The sequence below is a fragment of the Thalassophryne amazonica genome, chromosome 17 (genome assembly GCF_902500255.1).
Source record: "Thalassophryne amazonica chromosome 17, fThaAma1.1, whole genome shotgun sequence".
Classification (NCBI taxonomy): Eukaryota; Metazoa; Chordata; class Actinopteri; order Batrachoidiformes; family Batrachoididae; genus Thalassophryne; species Thalassophryne amazonica.
The window spans coordinates 28,577,369-28,598,803 of NC_047119.1; the positions used below are offsets into that span (position 1 = coordinate 28,577,369).

A 21,435-nucleotide genomic window follows, 5' to 3' on the forward strand; every position below is an offset into this window, starting at 1 on the left:
TTTACACAGTGATGTCGGTTTTTAATGCAGTGTCGCCTGAGGGATCGAAGGTCACGGGCATTCAATGTTGGTTTTCGGCCTTGCCGCTTACATGTAGAAAGTTCTCCAGATTCTCTGAATCTTCTGATTATACTATGGACTGTAGATGATGGAATCCCTAAATTATTTGCAATTGAACATTGCAGAACATTGTTCTTAAACTGTTGGACTATTTTTTTTTTTTTCTCAAGCAGTTCACAAAGTGGTGATCCTCGCTCCATCTTTGCTTGTGAACAGCTGAGCCTTTTGGGGATGCTCCTTTTATACCCAATCATGACACTCACCTGTTTCCAATTAACCTGTTCACCCGTGGAATGTTCCAAACAGGTGTTATTTGAGCATTCATCAACTTGCCCCTGTCGCAGCTTTTTCGAAATGTGTTGCAGGTATCCATTTAAAAATGAGCAAATATTTGCACAAAGTTTATCAGTTTGAACATTAAATATCTTGTCTGTGTGGTGTATTCAATTGAATATAGGTTGAAGAGGATTTGCAAATCATTCTGTTTTTTACATTTTACACAACGTCCCAACGTCTTTGAAATTGGGGTTGTATTTCTTAAAGGATTCAAAGGAATTTTATTGTCATATGCACAGAAGAACATGTTCCCTGCACAATGAAATGTGTCTACTGCATTTAACCCCTCCTAATTGCCAGTAGGAGCAGAAGTCGCCATTAGGCGCCCGGGGAGTAAAGTAACATATGTTGTTAATACTGCAGGTGAAAATAGTTTTACAAAGTGCATGGTATGTGTGTTTTATTATCCTCCTTTCAATACATTGTAGCCATATTGACAGTAAACTTAAATTGCAAGTCGTCGGGCAGCAGCTGATGTTTGGCAGGGGGTTATTTGTTTGATTTTTCTCTTCGTTCTGTAGAGGTGTGCTTGTCTTCTACACACATCCTTTATGGAGAATGAGGCAGTGGCTCCCAAAAAAAAACCTTAACATAGGCAGAAGCATTGAGAGCCTGGAGCAGTGAGAGAAATGCATTCAGATATTAAACACTATCATTTTCCCCATTAATGTAGCCTTAGATGTATAAAAATGTTTTGCAATTCAAACCCAAATTTTTCAGGACTGCTTGAATTTTTGACATCAACCTCAGAGTGGGATAGATTACAAGTTAGTGTTTTACAACTGAACACTTTGACAGACTGATTTTGGTTGGACTGCTGACTGGTTTACACTCTGTGCCCTCAAGTGTAGTGTCAGAAAATCTCTGACAGTGTTGTATGTTTGATATGCAATACAAGTTCATGACAACAAAAAAATGACTGGTGGGACTCAAAGCCACAACCTTTGAATCACTTCTCCTGTGTTTCACTAGAAGTCCAATGCGCTATCCATTGCGCCACAGAGCCACACACAATATGCACCAACCCTGGTCTGCTCTTGAATAACACATTTTGTCATGGTTTGTTTCATTTTCATTTTTGTCAAAGTAGTTGTGTGTTTCACTGCCACCTATTTGTTGAAGGCATTAATAGCATGAATGTTTCTTCTTAAAGCGCTGTAAAAAGTTTCAGGCTTGTTTGCTCTTTGGAGTAGATTCAGAAAAGATTATTTTAAATCTGTTCATGTTAGATTAAAAATATTTTCTGTGAACTGTGGTGACATACACAAAAATTCATAGGTGACACACACACACACACACACATATATATATATATATATACTTGTCATTTCAAAAGACTGTAACATTTACATTGAAACTGGGCATCACACAAAGATTACATACAATTACAAATCAAAAACAAATCCAGGCATAGGTTTATGCTCTATGTAAGAAAGTCAATGACTGGCCCCCATTTAGCACACATATTCTAAATTAACTGTTTATTTTCAGATATGGAGCCATGCTGGAGCTGACCTCTAATGGGTTACAGGGGTCAAAATTTTAAAATGTTCCAATCATGTTGAAAACTATACCACATTATCTGTCTGATCATAATGATTCCAAAAAGGTATTGTTTGGACTATCTATGACTGAATGTTCTGGAGTTATGGGTAAAAATGGCGATAAAGGTCAGTTTCAGTTTGTACAGAGGTCAAAAGTTAAAGGTTGCTCTGGCTTCGTAATTTGGGAGACTTGTACATTGATGGTGTATTTGCAAGTTTTAACCAATTAACCTCCATATTTAATTTATCTAAGTCAGACTTTTTTCGTTACTTTGAGACTTCGCAAAAACGCACATCGTGTCATTCCCTCATGCACCAACACCCAGTGAGTTAGACCTGGCTCGCAAGGCTAAATCTATAAAAAAAAGGGCCACATTACTTACCTTTACCACCTGTTTTCATTAACTGAAGACACCAATTTACTTAGGATTAAGATGAGTTGGGAATCAGAACTCCAGCTTGTTTTCTCTGAGGACTTCTGGGAGAGAGCTCTGTGGGCAGTTAACTCTTCATCCAGTCGTGCCAAGCTCTCCTTAATTCAGTTCAAAGTAATCCACCGTCTACAGTAAAGAAAAACTTTCTAAACTTTTTCCAGACAAATTTAATAAGTGTAATAGATGTCAACAGACTCCATGCAACCTCACACGTTTTGGGCGTGCCCCAAGCTGTCTGATTTCTGGCGGAAGTTTTTTGAAATCATTTCAGGGTTATTACACGTGAACCTAATTCCAACCCCACATATTGCAATTTTTGGTAAATCTCCAGACAACCGCTGTACCACGATTATTCAAAATAACGTTATAGCATTTACCTCTCTCATTGCACGTAAGCGAATTCTCTTGCGCTGGAAATGTTCTCAACCTCCTTTAGTTTAAGTTTGGTTACATGACATCATGGGTCTTTTAAAGCTGGAGAAGATCAAATTCTTACTTAGAGGCTCATCAGAAAAGTTTTATACACACTGGCGAGACCTTTGCTTGCTTACTTTGAGGGACTACGAACTCAAGAAGTCTCCCTGTGAATAGATAAGTTTGTTGTGGTTGCCTCCAAACTTGTTCATCTGGGCCCGTCCGCCAGCAGCAGACACCCCCTTCCAGAATGGAGTAAATTTTGCGTTCTTAAACACAATATCATACTGATTTACTACAGAGTGAGTGGCTACAGCAATAATAGTTACTGTAAATAAGTGAACTCTGTACTTTCAGCAGCTTAATTTAATGGAGTTTATATTTTATTTCTAGATTCTAGTTCAGTTGGATTTGTAACTCGTGACATCTCTATAAGTCTGTGAGTTATGGTTTTGACTTCTGGTTGTCACTTGTTTTAGATTTGATTGAGTCTGTGACCTGCATTTGAAAATAAAAATTATATATTAAAAAAAAAAGTTAAAGGTTGCTCCAATTTTGGTAAAAAAAAGTTATGCAAATTATTAGTTTAAATAAAAGGATTAATAAATGGAATAATTTTGACTGTGTTGAATGCTTGGTCTCCAAAGTAAAGGTCAAACAAGGTCGACGTCCACTGGATTCTATGATGTATGATATATGTTACCCCGTAACATGATAAGCATGGCAGATGGGGCAAACTTCATTTTTAAAATGCTATTAACTCAAGCAATAATTTGCATCATTTTTTAACCAAAATTGGATCAACTTTAACTTTTGGCCCCTGTACAAACTGAAACTGACCTTTGTCACCATTTTTGCTGTTTTTAACCCCATAACTCCATGGAGTTCAGCTATAGATAGTCCAAACGATACCTTTTTTTGGAATCGTTATGATCAGACAAATAATGTGGTATAGTCTTCAACATGACTGGAGCATTTTTTAATTTTGACCCCTGTGTAATTCTTTATTAACCCCTGTAGCTCATTAGAGGTCAGCTCCAGGATGGCTCCATATCTGAAAGGAAACCTTAGTTAATTTAGAATGTGTGCCAAATTCCATGCTTTTATCACAAAATGAACAGTTGGTTTGCTGTGCCGCCCCACTATTACAGTTCTTTCTTTGAGCAGTTTGCTTGCATTCCCTCCAGGTGCTCTGGCTTCTTCCCACTTCCAAAGACGTAGAGGTGTTGTGACCTTGTGACTCTAAATTGACTGTAGGTGGGAATGTGGTGGCCTGTCCATGGTGTGCCCTGCCTGTCGCTCAGTGACTGCTGGCAAAGGCTGCACCCTGTGACCCTTAATTAGGATAAGTGGGTTTAGAAAATGGATAGGTGGATGGATAGATATTTAAAAGGGGAGGTGATGGTCTAGTGGCTAAGGTGTTGGGCTTGAGTCCAGAAGATCATGGGTTCAAATCCCCACCTGACTGGAAAATCACTAAGGGCCCTTGGGCAAGGTCTTTAATCCCCTATTGCTCCCGGTGTGTAGTGAGCGCCTTGTATGGCAGCACCCTGACATCGGGGTGAATGTGAGGCATAATTGTAAAGTGCTTTGAGCGTCTGATTCAGATGGAAAAGCGCTATATAAATGCAGTCCATTTACCATTTACCATTTAAAATAGACTGTATATTTTACTAGTTGCATATTCATTGGAAACATGGACAGTACTCCATGGAAACAAACAGTACAACTGTCCAATATAGACCGGTTGTATGTGAAAGATTTATTTCTTAAAGTAACATACATTGTACAAACTGTAAGAGTAATTGAGGATAGTTTTACAAAGTGGATGGTATGTGTGTTTTATTATCCATATACAGCCTTACAAGGTGTTGGAGCCACACTGACAGTAAGGTTAAATTACCACTCATCAGGCAACAGATGTAATTTAGGTTTTTTTTTTTTGGCGGGGGGGGGGGTTCTCTTCATTCTGCAGAAGTGTGCTTGTCTTCTACAGACATCCTTTATGGGGAATAAGGAGGAGGCAGTGGCTCTGAAGAAATCTTTTCATAGGCAGGAGCATTAGGAACCTGGAGAAGTGGGACAAATGAATTAAACACTGGTATTTTCCCATTAATGTAGCCATAGATTTAGAAAAACATTCTGCAATTTACATGCGTCACATACATATTTAGTAATCAAATTGTTGGCAGCGACTTACATTATTAAAATCAAACCCAGACTGGAATAGTTTGAGTCAGTGTTTTACTCCAAAAGACTTTGACAGACTGATTTCAGCCCTTTGGTTGGACTTCTGACTGGTTTACACTAATTACTAAAAGTACACAGGTGTAATGTTACAAAATCCCCAACAATGTAATAATCTGATTGCCAGTAGAAGTTCTTATGACAAAAACATGACTCTGGTGGGACTCAAACCCATAACCTTTGAATCACTTCTTCTATGCTTTACTAGAAGTCCAATGCACTATCCATTGCGCCACAGAGCCACACACTAACCCTGGTCTGCTCTTGAATGACAGAGGGTTTGTTTCATTTTCATTTATATCAAAGTAGGTGTGTTCACTGTCACCTGTTTGTTGAAGAACTAAACAGCATGACTATTTGAGAATTAATTCCTGTCACCATTCCTTCATAAAGCACTGTGAAACATTCCAGCTGTCTTGGCATTATGGTCCTTCCTGTGTGGGGTTTACATGTTCTCCCCATGTTTGCGTGGGTTCTCTCTGGGTGCTCCAGCTTCCACAGGTTAGGTGAGTTTTTGACTCTAAATTGAGTGGAGGTGTGGGTGAGAGTGTGAATATCTATATGTGGCCCTGTGATGGACACATAAATAAAGGGTTTCACTATTTAACAATAATATAAACATTTCCCTCAACATGAGACAGTTCTTCTGCATGATGGTGCTTGTCTCCTTACCAAGGAGCGGAAGCTGCCAAAGTCAGTGAGAGCCATCTTGTTATTGTCTGAGGGTCCTTCCTCTGTGTAGTGGCCTCCCGCAAAGCCTGCAGATCCTGACCTGAGACTCTGCAGATATTGTGACAGAAAGATGCATGTGTTAATGGCAAATTTTATCACTAAAAAGTGAAGGATAAGTGTGGAACTGTCATTCTTTACATTCTATTCAATTCATCTAGTCAATGGAACACTTTAACAGGGGTCAAAGATCAAAACAAATATTTGTGGACATAATTCTTCATGCTGTATATCATAAAATCTAAAATGTGAACTTCGAAGCATCCGTAAAGGGGGGAATAATGGCCTGACCCTGATGATTTTGTAGCCACTTCGCTTTTTAAAATACCAGCAGCAAAGGATGAGGAGAACTGCCAGGACGATGACCAGCAGAGCAATGCCCACCGCCCTGTGAGCACAATACGACAGAGAATAACTGAGCAGCAAATGTCACAAAATCCAAAATGCATTATGCATAATCACATTCACTATACATTTGTGTGAACCTATGTGTTGTAAATGAAAAAGTAATAGAAACAGTTGCATGTAGAGAAAAAGATTTTCTGTCAGTAGTTGCAGAATTGTGCTGTGTATGTACCCTTTACATATGAATTATTTCAATTGTGCAAAACTGTCGGCATGCGTGCTTGATTTAACACACATACTGATCAGCTCTGACATATCCTCGCCGGCTACTGGAAAAATAAATGTTGAAGTCGCCGCGAGGCATCCCGTCTGTGCGATTACACAGCATCAAGCTGGAAGAACAGAAAACACTTTAAAACATCTTGATATCGACACACTACTATATTTATATTTTTATATAAAACATTTCAAATCAACACTTTCTTTACGTAAACTTTTTTTTAGGTAGTTATGAATTATAATACTGGACTCTAGAGAGGTGTGACCCAAGCTGTGGCCCGCAGACTACACTTTGCCTGCTTCCCCTTTGTTTAGGGCCACCATGGACATTGATAAGCTTTCTACAAATTCATAAATTGTTCTTAAGCAGATTAAAACATGTGTTTATTATTTTTACATTTTACATTTTGAATGTTAATTTTACATCAAATATAATACATTTAATTGTACTGTAACTTTTATTTTTGGCCTGTGGCCCTCCAGCTGGACTCATTTATGACTTTTCAAAAGAAAGAATTTGGGCTTATCCATTGTTTTTAATCTGTGAAATAACTTTGGTGTAGACCAACTGATAAAATTGGGTACTACGCACTTCATAAACAGTGTCAGTCAAGAAGGCCTGCTAAGCAAGTTGCATATTTATTCATTTTTTTTCTACAGTCCATCCAGAAAGTATTCACAGTGCTTCACTTTTTCCGCATTTTGTTGTTACAGCCTTATTCCAAAATGGATGAAATAACTTTTTTTTCAAAATTCTACACACAATACACCATAGTATTGAACAAAGGGTGTGAAGACTTATGTACATGTGATTTCTTAGTTTTTTTATTTTGTAATAAATTTGCCAAAAAAAAAAAAATCCTTTTTTTATGTTGTCATTATGGGGTGTTGTGAGTAGAATTTTGAGAGAAAAAAAAATGAATTTACTTCAGAATAGCAGCTGGTCTGCTCTGTGTATGCCTGATCCCGTCAGATCTCAGAAGCTAGCATTGCAGGACCTGGTCAGTGCTTGGACGGGGGACCTTTTTGGAACACCAGAGGCTGTGTGTGTTTCTCCAGGTAAAACGGGAGTTGCAACAGGAAAGGCATCCGGCATAAAACTTGTGCCAAATGACAAATGCAGATCTGGCTGTATCAGCTGTGGTGACCCCGAACAAAACGAGAGCTGAAAGGACAACAACAGCTCCATTTTGGAATAAAGCTGTAACATAGCAAAATGTGGAAAAAGTGAAGTGCTGCGAATATTTTCGGGATGCACTGTATACCTGCTTATTTCATTTAAGGGTCACCGGGGGCGCTCCTATGTTTTATAACTCCACGCCTCAATGCTAACCAGAGAATAGCTCCTGGCTTGAAAATATATTTGTGGCAATAATTGTGATTCCACTTGACACTTGCTAGTCTGGTTCAGTTTTACAAAGTATTTTTCTCTAAAACTAGGCAAGTGAGTTAGTAGAAGAAGAAGAGTGACATGAAACTGCTATAGCATGCAACCACCGCCCCCTGTGTACTATGAGACACCTCCAGCCAAGGCCAGCCAACGTAAATGGGGACTGTCTCCGAAAATCGGGGAAGTCTAATCACCCTGCTGTACAGTAGCTACTTTGCAAAATATTTAAAAAGATATTGAAAAATTGTTATGATCTGTGTATGCCTGATCCGATCAGATCTCAGAAGTTAACCTGTGCAGCATCTGGTTAGTACTTGAATGGGAGCCCTCTTCGGAACACCAGCGGCTCTGTGTGTGTTTCTCCAGGTAAAACTGGAGTTGCATCAGGAAGGGCATCCGGCATAAAACTTGTGCCAAATACCAATGCGGATCTGGCTGTATCTCCTGTGGCGACCCCGAACAAAACAGGAGCAGCCGAAATGACAACACACACCTATCTGTATATAAATATGCAATGTGTGACCATTTTTTCCCAGTTTTATAACTACAAATATAATTTTTTTTTCCATTCTCCCTCTCTTACAACACTGCACAATATTCTCTCTTGCGCTGTTACACTGAAATGTAGCCATACAAATACATACCTTTTCTCTTTTTCTGGTGGCATTTTCTGACACAATAATCACAGGTGATATAGTTAAGTTGCAAAGATGTTAAGTAAAATTAGCTCTTTGGACAGAATTAAAAATGTGACAATGAATCTAGACCACCCTCTGCTGGTAAATAAAATTTTAAAAACCACCTTACCTAATTGGATTGTTAAGTTGCGGATAGCCTCTTTTAAGACGTCTGTGTCTTCAAAGCTTTGTGTTGTTTCACTGATCAAATATTTCGCCTGTACTGGAGAGTAATGAGGGACGGAAAACCCTCATGATGGTCACGGGTTAGAGGTTCATAGTTAAAGCCATTGAAGCAGACTAATCACTGTGAAACCCTGTGGCTCTGACTGCAACATTCTTTTCCCCTCGTGAAACTACAGCAGTCAGCTGCTGGTTTATCATTTCAAAATGTGTCTGGACAATACAAGCACAACATAATGGAATAAACATGAGTGGGAAATCAAAATGAACGCCACAAACAGAATTTAACAAAACAGCACACTGCAATGAGATATCACAGTGGAATCAGATATAAAAGTATCATGAGGTCAGTATAAGTTACTTTGCACCTTTACGGAGTTCAACAGAAATATGAGAATGATTTATCAGTGGGTGACAGATACTGTATGTCTTGAAATGATGTGATAATCATTTATGATAAAAAGAGATGGTGTGTGCATCTGACTGTCTTGCATGGCCTGACGTTTGTGCATGTGTGAAGCATAAAAGCGCTACAGAAATGCAGTCTATTTACCATTTGATATAAAAAAAAACTCTAATGGATTTGAAGGACCTTGAAGAGATTATTTCTGATTATCACAGCATTAAATTGCAGTATCATACTAATTGGAGAAACATTTGTCTCTCTGTTCTACTCCTCCCAGGTCCTTTGGTTGATTTCCTCCAAATTTGATATGTGGATGATAAAAGTGTTTATTTTGGCAAAGATCAAGGTCACAGGGGTCAAAGTTTTTATTTTTTGATTTTCACACCGATGTCTGACAAACTTGGCCCACATATTGTAATTTCTCCTGATTCTTTCTGTAATATACTGCCCCCTTTTCAAGAACCACATCGATATCTTCCTCATTTTGAGTTTATTGAAAGTCACGTTGAAAATCAGGCCTGGGTCTTCACATACGGAGTCTATCTTGTGGAAGACCACACACATCCCTTGCAAAACACTCACACAATGTGGGCGTTACAGTGGGTGTGGTTTAGTCTATATGTTACTGGCTCTCACAGATAGGGGGAGCCCCCCTGTATCTGAAACTTGCACATGCATGATGGAAGTGAAACTTGACTCATGTTTAAACTTTAAACCAGATCTCAGAGACTCCCAAACACATAACAAAGGCAAATACCTGTTCACCAACATAAAATAAGGAATTAGCACAGATTCAGAATAATGTCAATCACTGGGGGCAAACTCTTGTCTGCCTGTCTCCTTCCAGGTCCTTTTGCTGATGTTTAGCAAACTTTTTATGTCAAAGGAGGTTGACCCCAAAATTGCTCTTAAAGAATTAATTCTGGCAAAGGTCAAGGTCCGAATTAGCAGAATTCCAATCTGATCCTGGATTAACATGGGCATATTTCCAATTTGCATAGGGCGGGCTTGGTGGTTAGCATTGTGCCTCACAGTAAGAAGGTTGTGGGTTTGCTTCCCACCTGACCTCTTCTGTATCGAGTTCACATATTCTCCCGTGTTTGCGTGGCTTCTTCCCACATCCAAAGACTAAGAAGAAGCCAAGACTAATAGTCTTTGGATGTGGGAAGAATTTCCTGTATATTCCTATATTTCCTGTATATTAGTTTTGTGAATTGTTCAGTAATTGATGTCGGTAGCATGGCCCAAGCAGAGGGTCAACCCTTTGAGTCTGGTCTGCTTAAGGTTTCTTCCTCAGAGGGAGTTTTTCCTTACCACTGCTGCTCTGGGGGTTAGTAAGGTTAGACTTACTTGTGTGAAGCACCTTGAGGCAACTCTGTTGTGATTTGGTGCTATATAAATGAAAATAAATTGAAAAATTAATAGAACATAAGTGTGAATGTGTTTTTCTGTCTATATGTGTCCCTGCAGTGGACCGGCGTTCTGCCCAGGGTGTGCCTTGCCTTTCACCCTATGACTGCTTAGATAGACTTCAGCACCCTCTTAACCCTTAGTAAGCCCGTAGAGAAAATGAATGAGTGTGGATATGTCTGTGTAGGTTCTCAGCCATCCAGGTTCTAGTCGTCTCTGGAGTTTGTTGAAGATGTTTCACCTCACATATGAAAGGCTTCTTCAGTTCTAAAAACCAAAAGGTGGACCCTTAAAGGAAAACCACCAGTCACATACCACCCCCAAAGAACAATCCCCCACTGGGGTTATATACCTGGGACTCTCCACTTTTTGGTTTTTAGAACCGAAGAAGCCTTTCGGTTGAAAGGTGAAATGTCTTCAAGAAACTTAAAGAAGTCCAGACGCCCTTTTTTCAAGCTCCAGAGAGACAATACTGTGTGGAACATTTTCAGTGGTTTCAGTTGCTTGTTTCTCCTTGAAAATATGGCAACATAGAAAAATAGGCTGTTATTTTACAACCAAACTGTTTAACAAATTTTTAAAACCTGTTATACTATTAAAATTAAGAAGTAATTACAAACATTTAACGTTCACACCTTTCAATGTTATGTTTTGTTTTTCCTCCTGGTCCTCATTTTGAGACAGATTAAGGGGGGGTTGTCTCTCTGATGCCCCTTTTCTTTGCTCCCCTTTGATTGTGTTCACGAAAATCAACCGGGAGCCGCCAGCCAAACCCCCGCCGTCTGTCAGGGAGCAAATAGAGTCGGTTCGAAGTGACGTTCTTCCCCTTCCTGCTAGCAGGTATGATCATCCTGAGAAAGAAGACAAACCTTCAGTCCTTCTCCACATCGATTTCTGGCGTCGTATCGAGATAGCCGAGGAGCTGTTTGAGCCGTGGGAGGGAGAGGGAGCTCTTCTCCTGCTCCAGCTGCCATCCTGCTCCTCCTCCTCCTCTACAGCTACTTCTTTTCTCATCACATCCTGAGGTAAATAACCCAGATTCAACAATAGCAACCGCAGTTTTTCCCTCAACCACTGTTTCGGCCGGTCAAGGGGAAACGTTTATCGGCAAAGTGGGGCTATTTGTGACGGGGTCTTGTTTGCTTTGTGCCCCCGCCTCCCTGGCGTCTAGTCGGGGTTACGCTTCCTTAGGCAAGTCCGAGGTCCACTTTGTCGGCTAGAGATGCTTCGGCGGAGGCCACAGCAAACGTGAGGTGAAAAATGTGAACCCGCGTTCGACCTGTATGACAAAGGAAGCGGGTTAGAATGAGCGACCCGCGGCTAACCGGGTTCGTTGCACTCCGAATGATGCTAGCTGAGGCAACTTACAGCTAGCCAGCTAGCATCGCTACCACATCCAGTTGTTGCTAACCGGCTAACCCTGAGTTGCTTTTGGTTACTTTTCACAGACGCTACGCTGCGCGTCCAGTTAGCAAGGTTTAGCCACACCAAAATACGGCTAACTTCGCTAAAAAAACACAAAACAAAAGAGCGGTTTAAATGAGCTAATGATACTGTTGTATGCTCGGAAAGACATACACTTATACTGCAGATGAATGTGATACAGAGATGTTTTTTTTTAATCAGAATTTCATTTTAACCTAGTAGGGTTCACAAGCGACTAAAAGAGCACTCTGAGGCAGCACTGCTTCCTTCGCCACTGTCCCATAATATTGACATTTTACATTAGGATTAACAAAGTTGAGGACTGTTTCTTGCAATACAGCCACTTCATTAATGACACCCCAGCCCAAATAATGTACTGCAAAGCAGTCCAGATGTGTGTAAAATTTGGAATATGTGCACATTGTATTCTGTGCTTTGTCATTACTTGTAATTAAAAATATTCCTATGCAGTGGTGAATGCACAAAATTGTCAGACGAGTTCCCTTTTGGCATATTCTCTTTACTCCAGAGTAGAGTCTGACTGATATATCAGTGGGGCGATAATATCGGCTGATATGAGCCTTTCACCAACCTCGGTATCTGCGTTATTTTTGAAGACATACGTTTTAAGTTACTAAATAAACAGTACAGAAAAACATGGAATTTGTGTCATTATGTAGCTTATCCAGCAAAGGGCGCGCCAACATTTTTTTTACAATACTATCAAGCATGGCAGGGGTGGTGGCCAAGTGGTTAATGCGCTTGGTTTCAGTTCAGAAGGCTCCGGGTTCAGATTCCACCCCTGCCACATTTCTCCCTGTAATGTGGAGTTGCGCCAGGAAGGGCATCTGGCGTAAAACCTGTGCCAATTCAACATGCAGATCCACCTTGGATTTGCTGTGGTGACCCCGATGCCCATCACCCCTTGGTAACATTGGCTACAAGAGACAGAGGCATAGCAACCAGCTGCCATTCATTTTCAGTCAGAGTGAGCATTTTACAGCGACAAGAGACCAATGGTTGCTATGCTGCCACCTATGCAGGGCCAGAATAGACAAGAATCCTAGTTAATGCACATGCTAAGCAATGCAACACAGCAACTTCCAATCCAAGTGAAGGCACCATGATGTGCATTAGTTGGTTACATTGAAGTTATTTATAATAAAGTTCATGTTTCAATTATAAAACATGAAACTATTTTTCCCTGTATATAGGAAAGGAAGTCCCTTCGGCTTCTCCCTTATTTCACACAGGTGTGCCACAGCTGAACCAAGGTAGATCTGCATGTTGATTTGGTATATGTTTACAATAGATGCCCTTCCTGATGCAACTCCTTTTCACAGAGTTGGCAAGGGTGGCTTTGAACCAGGAATCTTACGTATTGGAAACACATGCACTTAACCGCTCAGCCAACACCGCTGCACCAGTTTCTTTGTATATATTGGCAGATATATACAGACAACAGACAGACAACGTCTGTATCCGGATCACATTTGACTTGTTTGATTAAGTTGATCATTTCTTCAAATTTTCTGGTGATTGGCTGAAATGTTATTGTGAAATGAAGTGTCAAAAAGAAAAAAAATCTGTAATGCACATTTAGTTTCTGCTCAAAAGCTAAATTTAATAGGTTCTTCCTATTGATATTAAGCATTCCACCAGGTTTTATGTAGCTTGAATGCTGAATGGTAGAATGTGAGTTACGAGGTCTGTTAGAAAAGTATCCGACCTTTTTATTTTTTTCAAAAACCTGATGGATTTGAATCACGTGTGCTTGCATGAGCCAACCTTGAACCTTCGTGCGCATATGTGATTTTTTTTCACGCCTGTCGGTTGCTTTATTTGCTGTAAGCAGCCTTTGTGTGAGGATGGGTGGAGTTTCTCGTTGTTTTTTTCTTTGCTAGGAAATGGCGGAACGACTGGAGCAGCGCAACTGCATCAAATTTTGCCAGAAACTGGGCGACAGCCAGGTGGAAACCTTTCGGATTATTCAGACGGCTTTCGGTGACGATCCTATGGGCATGGTACAACCGGTTTAAAGACGACCGCACAACGATGGAGAGCACGCCGCCCTCTGGTCGGCCATCAACATGCTGAAATGACCGGATCTTTTCCAAAGTGAATGCTGTGATGATGTGGGACCGTCGTGTGACTATCCGAGAAATTGTGGAAGAGGTGGACATCAGCACTTTTTCGGCACATTCCACTGTGACAGAAGATTTTGCCATGAAAAGAGTTGCAGCGAAATTCATCGGCACAAAGCTGATGGCAGAGCAAAAGCGCCACCGTGTTGAAGTCTCACAGGACATGGTGTGACATGCTCACCTCGTCCACAATTTCTTGGATAGTCACACGACTGAAAAGCCACCGAAAGCCGTCTGAATCTTCCGAATGGTGGAAGAGCTGGGCGTGTCCCAGCATGTCCTGTGAGGCTTCAACACAAAGGCGCTTTTGCTCCATCATCAGCTTTGTGCCGATGAATTTCGCTGCAACTCTTTTCATGGCAAAATCTTCTGTCACAGTGGAATGTGCCAAAAAAGTGCTGATGTCCACCTCTTCCGCAATTTCTTGGATAGTCACACGACGGTCCCACATCACCAAAGCATTCACTTTGGAAATGATCTGGTCGTTTCAGCATGTTGATGGCCACCCGGAGCGTGGCTCGCTCTCCACCATTGTGCGGATGTCTTTAAACCGGTTGTGCCGCTCCTTAATCTGTGTGATGCCCAGAGGATCATCACCGAAAGCCGTCTGAATAATCCGAATGGTTTCCACCTGGCTGTCGCCCAGTTTCTGGCAAAATTTGATGCAGTCGCGCTGCTCCAGTTGTTCCGCCATTTCCTTGCAAAGAAAAAACGACGAGAGACTCCACCCATCCTCACACAAAGGCTGCTTACAAGCAAATGACGCAACCGACAGGCGTGAAAAAAATCACGCATGCTCATGAAGGTTCAAGGTTTGCTCATGCAGGCACACATGATTCAAATCCATCAGGTTTTTGAAAAAAATAAAAAGGTCGGATACTTTTCTAACAGACCTCGTATTCTACTAAAACTAATAATAATTTCAACAAAAGCAAAAATCACAACCTCTGTGACAGGTCAAGTCTAGAAGCATGCGCTGATGGGACATGTCAACACATTCATCACATAAGAGAAGTACCTTACAGTCTGATTGGCAACTAACAAGACAGACAACCAGTACATCCCTATTTCCCACCTCCCAAAAGTAGCTGATACATGGTCGTTTACTTGGCCTTTTCCAGTTCCTGGAGTTCTCAGCACTGAGGGGCCGGCACTCTGAAGTGTTCTCAGAGAAACTTGCCACATGACTGCAGTGCCATAGCTGGCACTCCCTCACAGTGCAAGTAGTATGCCTCATCTGAGTCTCCCTAAGTTGGTAAAATATAGTTACTGTATATGGAAAACAGTTGTTAATTTTTAAAATTAAATAAAGCTGCCACCATTTGAAGCTAAACAAACATTAATTGTTGCACACGGTCACAGTTTTTTTTTTTTCTCTCTTTCTCTCTCTTCTCTCCATCTGCAGTGTTTTGGAGATGTGAGGAGTAGGAAGCGCTCGGTGACATTGAGCAACCTGTGCATCGACACGATCTCCTGACCCCATCTTCAGCATGAATGGTGATATGCCTCATGTTCCCATCACTTCTCTTGCTGGAATTGCGAGCTTGACAGACTGTAAGTGGAACAGCACCACACTAATGCTTTTACAAGCGTCTATACGAAAATAATTTGTGTCACGAAGTGCCAAAGCTTAAAAATGCTCAACTGCCAAGAAATGGCTCTGAAATGGACTTGCTGTGTAGTTGTAGTAAAAAGTAACTCTATAATTGTCAAGCTGGTTTCAAACGGAGATGAAGCGTCTTATGTTTCCGCAGCTGAATGACTGACCGTTCAAAGATGCCAAACCAATTTTGATGAAAGAAAAATGAAAAACAATAGTTTGTATCACAAAGGGTGTTAGCTGCAGATGTCTCTAATGGGTGGCTCAAGTGCTAGATGTGGCCCCGAGAACTAAAAAATCGTATTCCGTGACATGTCTTGGTATTCATTATGGACTACACCCCATGTGATAACTTTTGATTAATGCATTGCTTACATATTAGACTGGCTACAAATACCCCAACTTTATGTTTTCTAACACTTTTTCAACTTTTTTTTGTGGTTTTTCTCAACCTATGCCAAGTTGCTGTGTATGGAATAGTGGTGGGGGATTAAATTTATGTTGATAACAATGAAAGATATCAAACATTTATACCCATGTTGGGTGGCTCTAACAGCCTATCGCATAGTAGAAATATTGTGAGACTAATGACTGCAGTTTTCAGCTCGCACTTCAAAGTGTACAACCACTTCTTATGGCAAAGTCATATTTGACCTACCAGTGGTGAAGAAGCACTGTAAACTGGACAAAACAAGGTGGGGAGAAGGATATTTGACTTGGCAAAGGGCATGGAAAGCAACTCTGAAAGTAAATTTGTATCATTCTCTAAAGCTGAGAAAATTGTTCACAACAAAGGTTATCTAACTCAGGGTTATAGTTGGACTTAACACTTATAACAGCATGACAAAATAAAGATATAGAGGCTTTGTTGTGTGAACAGTTTTGCAAAACGTTTCCACATTGAAGTCACCTTCCAGAAACATGCATTAACACAAGGAGAAACAGACACACCTCCCATTCAGATTTTTTACTCAGAAAATAGTCCAAGGTTTTGGAAAACCACAGGCATGTACCCTGTGAAATGCAGTAAGCGAGGAAATTGCTAAATGAATGGGTCCATACTGGTTTGCTGTATTATTGAAACAGCGGTATAAGACTTCCGGCACGTGTACCGGTGTTGCCGACAGAACGGTCCCCCCTAAAAATCAGTCCGCCCTGCCTTCACTGCGCATGCGTCATCAGCTGTGGTTCACTGATTATCACCTCGTTTCTGCTCAAAGTTGCACTCCAGTCATCATCTGTCTCAGCGACAGATATATGAAAGCTTTGTACAACAATCATTTCCACATAAATTCAGCATTATTTCATAATAAAAGAAGGAGGAAGAGATCACGGCGCCACATCCAGATGAGCTGCTGGTGCTGTGTTCACTGCTTCTTCATCATTTCAAAGCGTCAGTAGTGACTCACCGATTATCGTTTCTGCTTAAATCTACCTTGTTTCTGCTTAAAAATGACTTTAGAATGATTTAACAGGTTTTGCCTTGTCATCTGATGGTTAATAATCACATTATTCCCTTTCATGGCTTTGGGTGCAGCGATTCGGTCTCAGATGAGCTGCTGTGGACCCAAATGACGCATGCGCAGTGAAGGCAGGGCGGACCGATTTTTAGGGGGGACCGTTTGGTCTGCGACACCGGTATTCCCATCTCTATGTTTTCAGTCTATAAAAACCCAGTTTGAAAACAGAAAATTGTGTAACACTAAGAAGAAATACATACCTTTTCTCGTTTTCTGGTGGTCTTCATCTAAGGATGCTTTCATACATACTGAGTGACTCTGTGCAGTTGTCTGTCTTTTCTCTATGTTAAATGTAACATGTTTTGTATTCTGCGGCTGCATGTAAAGTTGAAAATATTTAACGTTTGAGTTCCAGCTTGTGCTGCTGTTAAAAATGGCATACCATCAATGCAGAGTTTAATTCAAATGTGAATTTGATGAGAACTTTATGATCTGGCAGTTCAGAGTAAAAGTGTAATGTTGGCCACTGAGCTCACTGACTGGAGTTGAAATAGTGATTGCTTATCCAAATGACGCGCAAAGTCCTTTCATTAAAATTTCTCCATTGAAACGTACCGTTTTGTTATGTTCAAAGGGAACTAATCATACAGTATGTCAGGACACAGTTTAGCATGACAATACATAAACAGTAATGTAATCACCTTTTATAACTCAGGGCATAGTATAAGTACAAACAGATTAAAATAGGAATTTAAATTGAAAGACCAATTTTATTTAGCACATTTAAAATCCCATAGGCCTACCTGCCACCAACTGAACACCGCCACCTGCTTTATTGTTAGTGGGTGCTGGATGGATGATGGAAATTAAGAGCAGGTGTGGTTATCAGGAGAGAAATGTACTAGATCAGAGATGTAAATGACTGTTTTCAGATTGTTTAACAGCAGTTATGTTCGAAAACACAAGTACCACAGTCACAAGTCCAAACAACTCTGCAGAAAGAATTTAGCGAAAGCAGATGTTTCTTCCTTCTCTATATGTCTTTCTCAACACAAGTCACATGTAGCTTGAAATGAGCTTGTCTTTCTTTTATTTCAAAGGTCAAGATCTGGCCACTGCTGCTTGTGTTTATTTGTTTATTTTCTGATGCTGTCAAAACAAACAAATAGGTGAACCGCTTCAATAGGTCACATATCCAAAATATGCAAAGTTTTTAAAAAAGGTTGCAGGTTGTATTATTGATATTTGGCATGACTATTATATATCAGGTTGTATGTTGGAGGAAACTGATGTTTTCCATGGGCAAGGCCTTTTCCATAAAGTTAAATTTTATGAACTTTTTCCATCCAGCCTAACTTACCTTCTGTCATTCTTTAGTATTGAACCAGCTACCATTGCCTTCACCTCTCCCTGCCACCACTGCGAAGAGCCTTCTTTATAATGGAAGGATTTCTGAAGAAGTTAGCAGTTTGCTGGTCTGTCGGGATGAGAATCTGGTGAATCAGCTGGCACATAGTCTCAATCAGGTTTCCACTGAACATATGTAAGTGTTGCACGAACTCACAACTCCCACACCTTAGCATAGTTGCTTGAGAAAGTTGTGAAAGCTCATAAATGTCTCATTTAAAAAAAAAAAAAAAATTACAGTAAAATGTTCATTTTCTTCCACCTGGCACAAAGCGGTACAGAGTACAGTGCAGTTGTTTATAAATTGCTAGTTTCTATCTGGTGTAGATATAATTTGTTTATGCAGGGTCAGAGAGAAGACATACTCTTGTGACCATCTCTAGGCTGTAGGACTAGCTGTGAGTGAAACATCATCTAGAGGAAAGATGAATGTTACAGCTGAGAATTTGTAGTTTTAGGAAGTGGTGGAATGAAGTTTCTGACATTCTGTTGCTGAGCAATTAATAGAAACATGACAAAAGTACACTTGGATGTACAGGCATGCCACTCTGGTTGGTTGACGGTATATTTGGACTACAGTAAATGGTAAATTCAACCTTTTTTTTTTAACCCAGTGCCAAACTGGTATTTTGTCTTGCTTAAATAGCACTGTGTGATTGGACACTTCTCAAATGGATTTGCTCCCTCTGTGCCACTCATTTTTACATCTGCCATCAAGATAGGCCACTAAGTCAGCTGTGGGCAAAATTATCAAAATTTTCTGCATTTTAACAAAAATGGATATTAAGATTCTGTGTCAAACGCAGTTCTTGTCCATGAAAGTTACTCAGCAGTGCACACACAAAAAAGCAACTTGTGTTTAGTTTCTCTGTTAATTTAATCAGAATCATGAACGCCCGTTGATGAAACGATGAGAAAGATTTGAAGCAAGCACATGCTTTGGAGACTCCCATATGAATTATCTTCTTCCTTTGCTTTCCAGAGAGTTGAAAGACAACTTGGGCAATGATGAGCCAGAGGGCGACTTGCCTATTCTTCTTCAAACGGTGCTCTCCAGGAACCCCAAAATCTTCAGGGACAAAAGTATGTCAATCCAGCGTAGGGTTTTATTTGGCGTAGCAGTAATAGAATGTTGCTTCTGATCCAAAGAAATGCTACTGGGTCAGCACATGTCCTCAGCAAATGCCTTGAATTCCGAAGCAGCTCAAACCATTTCCTTCCACTCTGAACACCAAGTAGTTACTGGTGTGGTACATTTTGTTTACCTTAGGATTATAAACATTTAAACATATATTACATGAAGTAGCAGTTATTACGAAGGGTAGACATTAAGACCTTTGGTCACTGGATCACATTACTGCTTCACTGTCTGCTCTGTAAAAGACAAATTGATGACTGGTTGATTGTGAAGGCAGCGCACACGCAATCAAATTGGACTAGTGCTATGTGAAAGTTTTACGATTGCTTTTTCCTTTATTACATAGGTGTAATGCAGCAACCAATGATACAGCAGTATAAAATGTCCCAGAATCAGGTGCATGGAAGTCCAGCATCAAACTATCAGCAAGCCACTGTCCCTCAAAGTCCTTTGGGGTACGTCAGTGCCACTGTACTGTTTTGAGGTAGCAGAGGCATTTGTTATTTGATGATGATGACCTGTACACTCCGTCTTTTACAGTTGCTTTACATCCCCACAGTCTGGGTCAGGTACCCGATTTGTAGCCCAGCAGAACAGCCCTGTACCCAGCCCTTATGCACCTCAGAGTCCTGCAGACTACATGCAGTATAATCATCCACCTAGTTATCCACAACAGCTACAGATTCAGCAAGGTGAGTACAAAGTTCAGTCAGGAATTGGATATTTACATATGAGATGCTTCTATGGCTGTTTACAGATCTATGAGACAGAAATATGACTATCGAACAGAGCTATAGCTGTTTACAGCTTATTAAGACATCTAAGTGTCTTTGTGTTTGATGAGACAAAACGTATAGATCTGTAAAGATCTATACTGTTAACAGGGCTGCGAGACTGCTCTATGGCTGTTTGCAGCTCTATGAGGCAAATCTGTGGCTTTTTACAACTCTGTGAGACAGCTCTATGGCTTTTTGCAACTCTGAGGCAGTTCTAAGGCTTTTTGCAACTCTGTGAGACAGATCTATGCCTTTTTGCAGCTCTATGAGACAGATCTGTGGCTGTTTGCAGCTCTGAGACAGATCTGTGGCTGTTTGCAGCTCTATGAGACAGATCTGTGACAGATCTGTGGCTGCTTGCAGCTCTGTGGCTGGCACCTCAGTGAGACAGATCTATGGCTGTGCAGAGATCTATGAGACAGCACTACTAGAAATTTGTTGTGAATTTATTGTTGTCACATCTTAGTCAGGTTCACCCACTGTTCTTGCTGTTTTTAGTTTGAGTAACTGCTGCACGCATTTGTTTATTAGTATTGTTGATCCTGTGGCATAACAGATGCACATTGTTATTTATGCCAAGATTTTTATTTTATTTTAATTATTTAATTAATTTTTTGTGATTTTGTTCTTAATTCAAGAAAAATAACAAGAAAAGAAAAACAACCTAACAGGAGCTTAATACCAGTGGTCACAGAAACATTACAATAATGTAAGAAAGGAAAGAAAAAGAGGGAAGAGTTATGTTGTGTTGTGGCTTGGAAGATCTGTTTATGCAACATCCTCTGTTGCAAATACAGCAGTGTGACTCTGCTGTTTACATCTGTATGCAAACATAATATCTGTATGTAAGCCTAACAACTGTATTTTTCTGGAGCAGTTCCACATGGACCCCCACCCCCCCCCCCAAAAAAAAAGACTTCCTGTGGTGCACCTCGGTGGTCTCAGTCTAGGACTGAAGGTGCTCTGACAGGATGTCAGTGTGGCACGCAGGGGGTGGGTGGTGTCCAGGATGCTGAGCAGTTTCAGAATCC

The 21,435-nt window shown here is 40.5% G+C and overlaps 2 protein-coding genes across 3 annotated transcripts in view; one reads left to right on the forward strand and one right to left on the reverse strand.

The window, feature by feature from the left end:
* Nucleotides 1–4,735: 4,735 nt before the first annotated feature.
* On the reverse strand, nt 4,736–11,452 carry mlana (melan-A). 2 transcript variants are annotated; one of them, XM_034191730.1, is made up of 6 exons: nt 11,324–11,452; nt 8,586–8,851; nt 6,409–6,501; nt 6,056–6,152; nt 5,708–5,815; nt 4,736–4,857 (listed from the first exon to the last, which is right to left on the reverse strand). In XM_034191730.1, the coding sequence occupies exons 3-6, from the start codon at nt 6,495–6,497 to the stop codon at nt 4,792–4,794; spliced, it is 360 nt and encodes a 119-aa protein (XP_034047621.1). In that variant the 5' UTR covers nt 6,498–6,501; nt 8,586–8,851; nt 11,324–11,452; the 3' UTR covers nt 4,736–4,791. The 2 variants fall into 2 exon arrangements, with proteins under 2 accessions (XP_034047621.1, XP_034047620.1); XM_034191729.1 differs by lacking the exon at nt 8,586–8,851.
* LOC117529038 (nipped-B-like protein B) overlaps nt 11,341–21,435 on the forward strand; it is a 48,315-nt gene continuing 38,220 nt past the window's right edge. The window contains exons 1-6 of the mRNA XM_034191731.1: nt 11,341–11,479; nt 15,429–15,577; nt 18,461–18,626; nt 19,473–19,573; nt 19,975–20,083; nt 20,169–20,320. Coding sequence (XP_034047622.1) covers nt 15,514–15,577; nt 18,461–18,626; nt 19,473–19,573; nt 19,975–20,083; nt 20,169–20,320 — 592 coding nt within the window. The 5' untranslated portion in view covers nt 11,341–11,479; nt 15,429–15,513. The remainder of the gene's footprint in view (nt 11,480–15,428; nt 15,578–18,460; nt 18,627–19,472; nt 19,574–19,974; nt 20,084–20,168; nt 20,321–21,435) is intronic.

What these genes read in the sequence shown, in the direction of transcription:
- mlana (XM_034191729.1), bottom strand. Translation starts at nt 6,497, where the DNA reads ATGCTGTGTAATCGCACAGACGGGATGCCTCGCGGCGACTTCAACATT. An exon ending in GGATATGTCAGAGCTGATCA is followed by an intron (nt 6,153 to 6,408) that starts GTATGTGTGTTA and finishes TTGTGCTCACAG; the next exon opens with GGCGGTGGGCATTGCTCTGC. An exon ending in GTGGCTACAAAATCATCAGG is followed by an intron (nt 5,816 to 6,055) that starts GTCAGGCCATTA and finishes CAATATCTGCAG; the next exon opens with AGTCTCAGGTCAGGATCTGC.